The following is a 13,986-nucleotide window of genomic DNA, read 5'->3' on the forward strand; positions in this document are numbered from 1 at the left end:
TGAGCACGAGGAAGGGGACAGCTTTGTGGAGCCCGTTCTCCCCTCCTGCCTTTACACGGGTTCCGAGGACTGAACTAAAGCTGTCAGGCCTGTTTGGCATGTGACTTTACTTGCTGATCTATCTCACCATGTTGCTCTTAAAAGATAAGATCTCATCATACGGCCCAGAATGGCCTGGAGGCTGCTATGTAAACCAGGGTGGACTCAAACTTATGGCAATCCTCCTGCCTCTGCCTCTTGAATACCAGGATTACCTGTGTGAGCCAGCACGACTATCCTGGGTTCCAAAAATATTTTGAAGACAGGATTATTGAATATATGCTTTAAGGCTGTAAGAAAGGGAAGTTAAGAGTGATTGCTTTTAATTTGTTTCCTGTCTACCAGGGACAGTAGACTGATGCTGCCATTTGGTGATAAAGACTGAAACACCAGGCAGGGGACAGAGTCAGGAGTTCAGTCCGAGTCTCTGATATGAGATGTCCATTAGACATCCAGGTGCACTACTTAGTAGGTAGCTGGGGGTCAGTGCAGAGTGAAAGAGACGGGTACAAGGGGCACTGGAGTCACCGGCATGTCCAAACAACCTACAGCACTGAAACGATGAGCTTGCCCAGGCAGGAATGCCGGGGAGCAGAAAGCCCGGGACCACGCCAGTGTTCCGAGGAGGACTGTGGGCGGGAACCTGGGACTAGGGAAGTGGGGGAGAACAAAAGTGACCGCGCAAAGCCACGGGGAGGAAAAGGCTCTTCGGACGACTGACGTGATCTTCCCAGGAATGTAAGGCCGGCGGCTCAACACACCCAAGTCAGGGTTGGTGCTGAAAGGACAAACACCACATACTCATCTCCAGAGAGAGCATTTGATACAAACCCCGAGTCACAGACCCCTAATGGGACCCTGAACCGACAGACGCTAAGGATACAGCAGACCTTTGTATGCTGACACAAAAAGAGCTCCAACATATTCAGTTGAATGAGAAATCAAAATCGAGTTAATTCATTCTTTCTTCTTTTTTTGTGGTCCTGGAGATTAAAGACAGGGACTCACAGGTAACTTAACTCACAGGCCAGTGCTTTATCATTTACTCATATTACCATTTATGCCCAAAAAATGAGGAGGAGGCCAAGGCAGTAAGATCATGAATTTGACGGCAGCTTAGGTTACCCAGTGAGTTGTTACCTTGGGAACCTATCTCTTTCCTGCCCCAAAAGAGGAAAAAAATATATAAAATAAATGATAAATACAAATAAAAATTTAAAAATACAACAGGGTACATAATGTAGTGCCAAATAGTGAGGTAAAATGGTAAGTGAAAAAAAGAAAACCCATATGTATATCAATCACAGTTTGGGTCAAGGAGATGGCTCAGTGGATCAGGGCACTGGCTGGGAAGCCTGGCTACCCGAATTCCATCCCTAGGACCCATGTGGTGGGAGAGAACCGACTCCTGCAAGTGGTCCTCTGACCTCCACGTATGTACTATGACACATGTACACACACACACACACACACACACACACAATAAATCAATAAATGAATGAGTGTAAACGAAGTCACAGTGTAAGAGGGTACAGTGGTTCAGGCCTGCACATGAATCCAAGGCCAGCCTGGGCTAGGAGAGACACTGTCTCACAAAACAAATCGGTTAACCTCACTATAGCACAGGTCTGTAGACATGAGCTGGGAATTACTGACAGTATCAATCACAGCATACTTACGACAGCCACGGGGTCATTGCTCCTGGTGGCTGCAAGACTGAAGTGTTTCACATGTGTGTTGGTTTCCAAAGTCTTAGCAAAATCTTTTAGAGTTGGAATTGGGATATTCTTGAAAGACAAAAATGTGAAACACCATCAACATTTTAGCTTCAGGAAGTTCAATCCATCAATCAAATACACTTATACTTACTGTTTGCTTAAAAACATATTCAGGAAGTATGCAAACAAGCACCCTAGTCTACAAAGCAAGTTCTAAGATAGCCAGGACTACATAGAGAGACCCTGTCTCAAAACAAACAAACAAACAAATAAACAGTAATAATAATTTGAAAAAACAAAAAACCAGATCCCAGAAAGCCAATTTCTAGGCATTTGGTCAAGAGACACAAAAACGTCTATTTTTCGAAGGCCCCACATGTAAGTGTGTGCTGCCGCTTTACACATAACCATTCTAGACTGGAAGCAACCCATATGTCAACTACTGGACTCCAGGATGAACAAACCACAACACGTCCCAGGAGAGAACGACTCCACAGTGACAAAGGACAGACTAGTGGCGCTTACACAACACGGTGAGTCTCAAACGTGTTAGCCCAAAGGGAAGACTCAGCAGGCTGCAAACTGGACTCCATCTACAAGGCTGGAGAAGGCATGATGGACGGGGAATAACACAGGGGCCCGAAGAGCTTCGGACGTTACAGGTGGGCTTTACGTCACTTAGTCAGGCATTTATTGTTGGTTTTACAACTTGTCAGTGGTATTTTACAGCTTTATTTCCCAGGACTGTACATTAAAAGAATTTTACTTAACTATATTAAAAATACCTTAATAAACCTGATTAAAATAAAAACCAAAGGCGAAAGTTCTTAAAAGTAGGCAGTACTTTAAAAGTTAGAGTAACTTACTGACAAGGTATAGGACCACATTCTTATATGAAAAACTCTTTAAAAAGCAAGTAACAAAATATTTTCTATAATACCTGAATTATAAACTTTGAAGAAATCTATGTTTGTATACTGTTAGTATACTTGCCCTTAAAGCAGAAGTTAAGACTATACATCAGAACTGCCATATTACTGACCTGGGTTCAGCTGACTCAAAGCAAACATCATATATGTTGATGTTGATACATATGTATATTGCATGCTTAACATACTTACTTTTATATTATTCAAATTAACTTCAACAAGACGGGAATCATTTTCCTTAATTCTCTTTAAACTCTCTTCAACGTTGGTTGGATTTGGAGGCTCATCAAACACTGGAAGAATCTTTTCACCTTTTACCACATCTGTAGGAACAAACAGAAGAGCAAGGGTTGACCGAGTCGGCTGGAATTGACAGGAGACACATTAACCTGGTCATCTACCCCACTCCCAGGCCACACAATCCACATGTGTAGTCTGGAATCCCTTCTGCACAACTGCTAAAAGATCCTCTACCTGTTGGTAGTTACTATGTCACCACAGAAAGTGTTGCTGAGTAGATGACACGGGAGGAGCAGGCTTGCTCCCAGTTCAATTAATAAGGCAGCTTTCTTCCATCTAGTGGAGCACAGGAGGTGGAGGAGTACTTCTTCAGTGAATGGAAACTTGAGTGAGCGCTCAGTTTTACAAAACCACAGACTGGGTATATTTTAGGTCCAACATCTAATAATGGCATTAGCTTATGTTTTTAAAAAGTTCTTAATTTGTGAGATACATATATATGTGTGTGTGTGTGTGTGTGTGTGTGTGTGTGTGTGTGTATGGGCACAAGTAACAAAAATAAGGTCTGACTTTCAAAATAGTATCTGTTTAATGGCCTGCTACAATTACATGAAAGATTCGTGGGGAACTGTAACTGGATAGACCAGGCTGATGCCTGAACCAGCTCATCTCTTTTTTTATTCTCTGCCTCCCTCCTTCTCATTCTGAGACAGTCTTGCCATGTAACCAAGGCTGTCGAGAACCTGGAATCCTCTTGCTTTAGACTCTCTAGTGCTGAGATTAGAGGTGTGTACCTCCACGACACACACAGTTCCTCAATGGTCAGTCTGAACAGTCTCCAAAAATGAGGGACCACACTTGATAAGTTATGTGATTTAAGCATTAAGTCAAAATTCCTACATCTGAATCTGACCTCGCCATTAACCTAAATTTTATAGAAACACCGGAGACATAAAAACATAAAATAACACCCTGGGGTTGCAACAAACCAAATCCAGAATGGAGAAGTTTTTATTCGGCAAATAACCTAGTTCACTGGTGAAATAAATGACAGGGAAGAGGAGGGATGAAGCTGAGGAAAGGAACTGTTAGGAAACAGACTGGGCTGGTGGGAGGTCTCAGCAGGCAAAGGGGTTTCCTGCCGAGCCTAGACCCCTGGGACCCCTAAGGTGGAGGAGAGAACTGACTCCTGCAGTTATCTTCTCATTTACACATGTGCAACACGGCAGAAGGTTTTTTAAAGAAAGGAAAACGAGACTGAAAAACACACAAATATAATGTGTAACCCTTACTCGGATTCCCATGTGAAGCAAGGATGAGTTGTTGATGGTTTTGAAAGTAAGAGAAGTTTGGACATAGACTGAATTTCAGAAGACATAAAGTAAATATTAAATTTTGTTTTTAATAATGGCATTGGGTTATGTCTTAAAAAGTCTTAAATTTGTGAGAGACATATATACATTATATGTGTGTACATATATACACATATATGTTTGTGTTTTATACACAAAGTAACAAAAAGTTTGACTTTTTTTTTTTTTTTTTTTTTTTTTGGTTTTTCTGAGACAGGGTTTCTCTGCGTAATAGTTCTGGCTGTCCTGGAACACGCTCTGTAGACCAGGCCGGCCTTGAACTCACAGAGATCTACTTGCCTCTGCCTCCCGAGTGCTGGGATTAAAGGCGTGCGCTGCCACCACATGGCTAAAGGTTTGAGTTTTAAAAAATTCAGGGGGGAAAAAAAAAGGCTGGTGAGACGGCCCAGCAGGTGAAGGTGCCTGCTGACGGTCAGATGGCCTTGTGATCCCTGGGGCCACACGATAGAGAACATGAGGGGCTCATGAGGGCTGCCCTCCGACCTCTGCTGACGGTCAGATGGCCTTGTGATCCCTGGGTCCACACGATAGAGAACATGAGGGACTCATGAGGGCTGCCCTCCGACCTCTAAGTACAAAAGGGAGGGAGGGAGGGAGGGAGGGAGGGAAGGAAGGAAGGAAGGAAGGAAGGAAGGAAGGAAGGAAGGGAGGACAAATGAACTTACGTCAGAAAAACTGTGAAGGAGCTGAGAGGGAGGCAGAAGAAAGGTTGGTAATGTTAATAAAATAGCTGCAGGCAGGTAATGAATACCTGATGTTTTCTTCTTTCTCACAGTCGAACATTTATGAAAATAAAAAGTTAAAAACCATGGGAAATAGCTAAACCACAGAACATTCTAAGAGGGACAGCTATACCAACGTTTGAATAACATAAATCTGCATGTAGTGGTTGGAACCTCACTGCTTCTTTATGTGGCCCCAAGGCTCCTGGCACTCTAAAATCCCAGCTCCCTCAGGGGGACATTAAAGAGAACAATAATGCCTCTTCCATAGGGCTGTTGTATTAAGTGAAGATAATCCGCACTATCCACAGAGGAGGTCCATAGAAAGAACTTAAAAAGCAAACAAACAACCCTAGAAACAGTGTTATTATTGAAAAATTAAGCTGTGGGCTGGAGAGATGACTCAGCAGTTAAGAGCACGGGCTGCTGCTCTTCCCGAGGACCTGGGTTTGATTCCCAGCACCCACATGGTGGCTCACACCCAATTCCAGTCCCAGGGACTCCAGCAGCCTCTTCCTGCCAGCACGGGTGCACTGACACACTTACAGACAAGACAGTCAGTACAAACATATTCATTAAAATTCTTAAAATCAAGTTGCGATAAATATATAATTTTACTAAAAAAGCAATTTATGTATAACATGTATGTATATATCTGTATATAAACTTCAAACAGGACAGAATCATAAAACAGGACACATACCATCTTATTAACAGTTGAGGGGGGAGGGACAGGCTACATAATGCTTGTGAATAGAGACATTTACTTCCTTTTAAAAAGAAATTATTTATGTGTATGTATGTGTGCCTACTTGAAATGTAAGTGCATCACTTGCAAGCAGGAGCCTACAGAGACCAGAAAAGGGCATTGGATCTCCTGTAAATGAAGTTGCAGGTGGTTGTGAACCACTGTGGAGGTGCTGGGAACCAAGCCGAGGTCCTCTACAGGAGCAGTAAGCTCTAGCTGAGTCCTCTCTCCAGCTCTGAGACATTTACTTTGTAGTGTATACATTTATGTCATGTTTAAATATGCTACAACAGCATATATTTACCTGGAGAATTTAAAATCATCCTGTATTTTTAAATAAGAAACTTTGTCAGAATTTCCATGGATTCCTTAAAACTAGCAACACAACAATAAAATGTCGACAAAAACTAAGCATGGCTGGGCTGGGGCTGTTCAGTGGCAGAGAGTTCAGGTAGTATGCTTAAGGTCCTGGGCTGGATCCCCACACTGCAAAAACAACTCAGAAAAAAAAAACAAGACAAATTAAAAACCCTAAGCTTGTCTAGTTTTCATACTGCTTGTCATTAGTATTTATGTGGCAAAAGCAGTTCTCATTACATTTGCAACCATATTAAGATTAAAATACTGCCAGGTATGGTGGCATATGCCAACACTCAGGAGGCAGAGGGCAGAGACAGGCAGATCTGAATTTGAGGTCAGCTAAGGCTACACAGTGAGACCCTGTTTTCAAAAAAAAAAAAAAAAAAAAAGACTAAAATACTCAGTATTTATTCTATTTTTTAAAGTTTGATTTGAAAAATATTTATTTTGTGCCGGGTGGTGGTGGCGGTGGCGGCGGCGGCGCACGCCTTTAATCCCAGCACTTGGGAGGCAGAGCCAGGTGGATCTCTGTGAGTTCGAGGCCAGCCTGGGCTACCAAGTGAGTTCCAGGAAAAAGGCGCAAAGCTACACAGAGAAACCCTGTCTTGAAAAACCAAAAAAAAAAAAAAAAGAAAAAAGAAAAAAAAAAGAAAAATATTTATTTTAATTTATGTGTATGTGTGTATGCCACATGTGGGCAGGGGCTTGGTGGCCTGGGATGGGCATGGGATCCCCTGGAGCTGGAGTTATTGGTAGTTGTAAGCTGTACAACGTAGGAGCTAAACTTCCATCCTCCAGAAGAACAGGAAGCATTCTTAATGATGGGATACAGGCATGAATCTACACCTGACTACATTTTGTATTTTAATGGCTTTCTGTAACAGTACTATCAAACTTGAATTTTAAGTTTAATACACACACACACACACACACACACACACACACACAAAAATAAAATATCTGGTGTAATAAATACCGAAGTTAATACATGGAGGAAGCAAAACATTTGACAAAGGATTGGCATTCTCAAGGCATTTCAATTACTCACTTGAAAAATGTTCTTGGTCGACACCATTACTGCTCGCCACCACATCACAGAACTGTGAGTTTGTGATCAGACTGTGCATTCCTAGAATAGCTGCAGAGAGAAGAGAGGTTTCACTTCTACCTGCTCTAAACTTTTCCATTTCTACTGTGTGTAGACGGAGTCTGCTGTGTTGCCCAGGCAGGCCTCTAACTCCTGGGCAGAAGCAGTCCCCTGCCTCAAGACTTCCAAGTAGTTGTGACTAATGATGTGTGCCCAGTACCCAGTTTGCAACCAAAAATTTGTATTAATAATTTTAACATTCTCTAGACATTTTTCTATTAAACTGAAAATGGACTTTACAACCCCCAACAAGAGGACGGGGTGGGTGTAGTGTTTAGAAATCACCGACAATCTCCCATTCATTTTCATCAATACCGTTGCTATTTCCCAATGTCTTAACTTAGACAACAGTGTGAGCCAGACAGACCCTAAAGGGAACTCCATGCTTAGCGCCACCTGGTGGCTAAGAGAGGAAACGGAAAAGATTTACTTGGCTGCTCATTGTCTAGGTTTCTAGGAACAAAACAGTTCAAGCACGGTGGTGCATGTTGAGACTATACTAAAGCACTCTTAAGGTCGTTCATTTAAGGTAATGTAGCATCCTCAGAAACACTCAAATCTTTTGATGTCCCCTCTAATGAAAGTACCATCTATAAATCCACCAGTCCTTTGTCCCTCAAGAATATACCACCTTCTCTAGCTGGGACAACACACCTCACTCTGCCCTTTCTAGGGTTCTTCCAAAAACTTTCAATCCACTTTCAAACATGTCAGTTCTTAGAGTTCTCTGGCATGTGGGTCTTCCTACATGTCACATTTTCCACCAGGGGAAATGGGTATTTCCCACACAGTAAGTGGGGAAGAGTGGTCTAGGTAAAAACTGGCGATGTGGATTCAGGAGGTCTGCAGTGCTCCGTGTCACTCTGGCCAAGTTGGGGACATGAATACAGCTTTTGATTTTTACTTACTCTCCATGAAACAGGGCAGAAGTTGACCCTGAAGTGTGTCTAGTGCTCAGACAGGACAGGCTCACCAGCTGGTGATATGGCTTTGTTGTTAGAAAGAATTTAAAATACAGCAATGAAGGAAAAAGTATCCAATAAATTTTATCGCCATAAAATTTCACCATAGAGAGTACTTAAAAGAATCCTACTGCCAGGTTTTCTGTGTAACGTGCAGAGTAAGTGTTTGTGTAGTACATGCAGGTGGGCCCTGCGTGACTCTCCCCACACCACACTCATTTAAAATTTGCTCGTTTGAGGCAATACCTGCAAGGTCACACAATTCTGTATCAGAGGCACTTGTCAAAGCTTCTTCTAATTCTGGATCAAGGGATATGTTGTCTTCTGTAAAAGTCTGCACAGGTTTCTGTTTGGGGATAAAAATTTTCCCTGAAAACAAAACAAAACCACACATTTGTTATTCATTTTTACTAACTCATTACCATCTTTGCCCTTCTAACAAATGTTAGGTTAGGCATGTGCAACTGAAATGGACAATATACTAGCAATATACTGGCTATACACGTTAGAAAGGAAGAATCCCTGAGAAACTCCCCCACCTCTGAAAATAAAAATGGCTCTTCTTGTTTTCTGTTTTGTTTTGAGATAGAATTTCACCACGTGGCTGACACTGGCCTACAACTGGCCTTGAACTCACAATCCTTTCACCTCTGCCTCCTGAGTGTACGATGCTCAGTTCTTTCATGGAGCAATTATGAGTTATTTCACAAATTCTGAACCAATATTTAGATGAAGCTAGTTGAGCAATCCGAGCACTTGGGAAACTAAGGAAGGAGAACCCGAAGCCAGCATGGGCATAGTCGCCAGGCCAGTCTAGCACGAGGAAACAAAACAAAGTCTAAACCAATCAACCAACTGCACGAACACACACACACACACACACACACACACACACACACACACACACACGAAAGTCTATAAAACTTAAACACAGGATCCAATTTCTTTTTTTTTTTTTTCTCGAGACAGGGTTTCTCTGTGTAGCTTTGCGCCTTTTCCTGAAACTCGCTTTGTAGACCAGGCTGGCCTCGAACTCACAGAGATCCTCCTGCCTCTGCTTCCCGAGTGCTGGGATTAAAGGCGTGCGCCACCACTGCCCGGCCCAATTTCTTATTGTCAAGCTACAAACTGTTACAGTCACTTGAGGAATAGCAGACACAATTATGATTCCAGAAATTCAAGTTCTAATTTTAAGGAAATTTCTCTATGTCCTCAGTAGTGTTCTAAAACTTGACAACTGTTCTTCTGAAGCAAGCACACTAACAAGCTGTGAAGTAGAAGCAAGAGGATCAGAAGTTCAAGGTTAGCCTGAGATGTATGAGATTCTGTCTCAAAAAAAAAAAAAAAAATCAAAGCCAAGTTACTCCGTGTCTCTTCTAAAAGCTCCCCATCCCTTTATATATGCTGCTGTATACATTTCTATAAGATTCTTTGGTTAGTTTGAACATAATTAATATTTATTATTTGTATTATTTTTATTGATTTACTTTGTTCTGTTTGAGACAGGGTCTCTTTTTGTAGCCCTGGCTACTCTGGAACTCACTATGTCGACCAGGCTGGCTTCAACCCACAGAGATCCACCTGCCTCTGCCTCCTGAGTGCTGAACCGTTTGAGAACATATCAGGAATCTCTTATCAAGGTCTGAGAGGTGGACCCTGAGATTTTGGAGGAGCTGCCTACTTTTCTGTGAACCATGAGCGACACCCCCACCCCGCCCCAAATACAGCCCTTACTACAAGCTCTCCAGGTAGCTGACAGTGTTTCCCACCTTCCTCTCCCTGTTTTTTGTACCCTGGAGGACAAATGGACCTGTGCTTATCTCGTCTACCTTCTACCCAGTGAGGGGGAGGGTGGCCTGGAGAGAACTGTAGCTCTGCTGCCCTCCCCCAGTCTCTCTTAGCTGACAGGCAAGCCTTGGGGAGTTTTCCTCTCTGCTTCTGTTCCTGAAGTACTATCCCCACACTAAACGCAGACTCGGAGTCTGTCTCTCTTGCTGCCCAGTGTCCAATGCCAATGGCCACTGGCCACATGTGGCTCTTATGAAACTTCAGCCATCCTTCCAGTGCTGAATGGACACATCTTGTTTGATATCTGGACTAATGAGGATGGCAGATAGTAGCCAGTTAGAGTTTATTCTGTCTATTTTGGTTGTGACGGCTTTGCTGTGAAGTACCTCGAAAGTCCATGGGCAGGAGTCCTGTTTTCCAGTTGGTAAGCCAGTCACTCATGAGAGCTGTGACCTAATAACATGGTAGCCCAGGAATGTGGGGTGGTGGGTGGTGGAACTAGTTACAAGCAAGTTACTGGAGTGTGGCCTGGGGAGATCTACCCCATTTCTAGCCCCTTTCTGTCATGTGGCAAGCAGCTTTGCTCTGCAACATGTCTCTCATCGTGGTGTTCTGCTTCACCTCAGGCCCAGGATAAAGGAGCTGGTTGGCCATGGATTGTTACTTCCCGGGCAGTGATCAAATATCACCTTTTTAACAACAGGGTCTCACTGTATAGCCCTGGGTGGCCTTGAACTCACAGAGATCCTCCTGTGTCTGCCTCCGTCTCCCAAGTGCAGGAACTATAAAGGTATGTGCTACCACATCCAGTCCTAAGTTTTCCCTTTGAAAGAAACAAAGTTGTCTTGCTGAGGTCTTTTGTTAAAATGACAAAAAAACTAAGACCATGAGAATAACAGTTTTTATGACTTCCTACCCCTGAATTCAAAGCCAGGGATTTCTGATTCAGAACCTATCACTGGGTGAATCCAGATGGCTTTGGATGTATTAGTGAGGACATGTTAACTACATACATGGCACAGAACACCCGGTTGAAACATAGTGCTTTAAGTCCTAGCGACAGCAGTGAGGATATGTTAATGACAGGCATACCAAAGAACATCTAGTTGAGACACAGAGTCTGAAGTCCCAGAGCTCTCGTTTTTCAAGACAGAGTTTCTCTGTGTAGTCCTGGTTGTCCTGTAGACCTTGAACTCAGAGATCGCCTGCCTCTACCTCCCAGTGCTGGGATTAAAGGTGTGTGCCACCACCGCTCAACGTACTAGAAGACTCTTAGCTCTAATAAAGACAATACAGTTGCAGGATACACAATCAATATAAGAAACAAGTGGCCTTTCTATGTAGATACATACACCAAAAACAAACTCTCAGATGCTATTTCACAGATCTAGGGAAAGAAATCTAAGAAGTCACATGGACTCAAGACCACAGGTAGCCAATGCAATCCTAAAGTGTAGGAACAAAACTGGAGGTATCGGCGACCCTCAGATGACACTACAGTAGTGACAAAGGCAGCCTGGGGATGACGGAAACAGACAACTGGAAGAGAACAGAACCAGAAATAAAGTGACAAAGCCGTGGTAATCCAACTTGCTGAAGAACTACTGAAGGTCAACTTTTTAGTCGAATAGTCTCACTTTGTAAAAACTTAAATACGCTGGTTCAAAGGTGAGATAACTAACTAGAAATAATTTTATTTTATCAACATGGGTGTTTTGCCTGTACATATGTCTATGCACCACATGAATGCCTGGTGCCTACAGAGGCCAGAAGAGGGCATCAGATCCTCTGGAACTGGAGTTATAGATGGTCGTGAGCTGTCACATGGGTCCTCTAGAAAAGAGGCCAGCGCTCTTAACCACTGAGCCATCTCTACAGCCCTGGAATAAAAGTTTCCAAACTCTTAAGCCACTGCATCTTCCAATAAGTTGATAGCTTAAAATTTTAATTATTTCTAGTAAGAGACCTCCCCCCCCCCCCCAACAAGAAAATGTCAAGCTAAATGGCAGTATGCATAACTGATCTCAACACCAACTTTGGGGTTCTGGTGATTAGATAATGTCTTTTTACTATTTCTTTTTACTTTATGTGCATGAGTGTTTGTTCACACATTTACATGTGCACGTTTGATGCCCACAGAGGCCAGAAGAGGGTATTGGATCTCCTGGAACAGGATTTACAGTTGTGAGCCATTGTGTATGTTCTGGGAACTAAACCTGTGTCCTTTGTAAGAGTGTCAAGTGCTCTTAACCCCTGAGTCACCTCTCCAGCCTTTTAGGTAATTTTTCATTATTGGTTCATAACTAAAGGCAAATCCAAATAATGGTGTCCTAAAACACTCACAGTGGTTACTATTATAATGAGAATGGTGTGTAGCGGGGCAGGGAGTACGGCTCAGTGGTAGTGCATGTGCTTATCATGCACAGGCCCCAGGCTTGACCTCCAACACAAAAAAGGGCAGGAGGTATACACGGTTTAGCAGGAATGCCTTCTACTGCCATTGCATTGTCCTGGGCTCAAACTAGTCCACATTCCCTGCTGTTTATAAATAGTGAATGCACACTAGACTTGGCAACAGGTTTTGAGAAATACTACTATCTGAGTTCTCTGGTTTATTAGTTGGTCTGATGTGCTGCTGGGGGCATCTGCATTCCAAGAGACAGCAGGCAAGGTTAAGAACCACTGGATTATGGCATTCACTGATCAAACAAAACCATATTTGCCACAAGAAAATTAAAAATATGTGAGGCAATACATATATCAAATATTTTGATTTTGCCATTCTATCCTGTGTACATATATAAAAACTTTTGTTGCATAGTGTAAATATATATAGTTTCTATTTTTGTCAATTAAAAAAGAGAAGCTGGTGTGGCCTTACATGGGAGTTAGAGGCAGAAGTTGGATATCATCCTCAGGTCTAACATATACTAAGTTTGAGGCCAGCCTAGACTTAAAAATATTTTTAAGACCTTGTCTTTAAAAAATAAAAATAGAAAAGAAAATGAGAAAGAAAACCACCCAAACTATCTAATAGCTGTCCCCGTGTTAGAGGAACTGGAGGAATCTAAAGCACTGCAAAAATCTAAGATGTTTGTTTTTGTGATCCTTACCACATTTCTTAGAGGTATTATTATTTATATCTGATTTTCCCCACCCACAAACTTTTGCTAAAGCTAAAAAGCACAAAATAAATCTTAATAGAAAAAAGAAAAAGCAAAAAACAAGGCAAAACATAATTTCTGAAGACCTGTGGAAATTCTAACACAGATTTTTATCTTTATTTTTTGGAATTAAACTCATTTTATTAATTCTTTGATAAACAGAGACATGGTTATACATTTTTAAAGGCACTAAAGATAACAACGATCTCCAGGGGCAAAATGATCTGTGATGAATTCACATTTCCTTCCAAGTTTTAAATACAACTTAATGTCTCATTTCTAAATAAGGTCAGTTACAAATGAGCTGTTGTACTCTTACTTGGATATTAAAAAGTGGTAGCACACAGACCAACTGTTATTTTTAAATAATTCCTGACATGGACTGGCACCTGTCTTGGCATTCTCTTTATGATAACCTCTCCATATATAGAAATGTGTTAATCATGAAAAGTAATGACTTCATCCTGTTCTTTTCTAATGAATGACAGAAAGGGTGTGGCTCCTGAGGGGAGGGAAGGTGGGGAGGGACAGGGAGGAGTGGAGGGGGAGGGACTGTAATCAGGATGTATCTATGAGAGAAGACTCCAGTTTCAGTAAGGGGTGGGGAGGAAAGAGAGGGGGCTGGGGACTTAGCTCAGTGGCGCTGGTTTGCCTAACGTGCCAAGTCAGGAGGAAGAAAAAAAAGGGCAAAATAGAAAAGACAGCTCCTCCTATCCAACAATAAAAAAATTACTCCATATTTTCTTTGTGAGTACTTTAACATTAATAAATATGAGATTAATTTTCTAAGAAAGTA

At 42.2% G+C, this 13,986-nt stretch overlaps 1 protein-coding gene across 7 annotated transcripts in view; it reads right to left on the reverse strand.

Moving 5' to 3' along the window:
- The window catches only part of Tmod3 (tropomodulin 3), a 56,710-nt gene that overhangs the window by 9,202 nt on the left and 33,522 nt on the right, over positions 1-13,986 (reverse strand). For all 7 annotated transcript variants that reach the window (XR_008213261.1, XM_052714605.1, XM_052714557.1 and 4 more), the window contains 4 exons: positions 8,485-8,607; positions 7,178-7,267; positions 2,879-3,009; positions 1,719-1,826 (listed from right to left, as the gene is read on the reverse strand). Coding sequence is in view for 6 of the 7 variants with exons in the window: in XM_052714557.1 (XP_052570517.1) it covers positions 1,719-1,826; positions 2,879-3,009; positions 7,178-7,267; positions 8,485-8,607 (452 nt within the window). In the remaining variant the exon portion in view is untranslated. The remainder of the gene's footprint in view (positions 1-1,718; positions 1,827-2,878; positions 3,010-7,177; positions 7,268-8,484; positions 8,608-13,986) is intronic.

This window comes from Peromyscus californicus, unplaced genomic scaffold (genome assembly GCF_007827085.1).
Source record: "Peromyscus californicus insignis strain IS unplaced genomic scaffold, ASM782708v3 Scaffold_11__1_contigs__length_118956290, whole genome shotgun sequence".
NCBI lineage: Eukaryota > Metazoa > Chordata > Mammalia > Rodentia > Cricetidae > Peromyscus > Peromyscus californicus.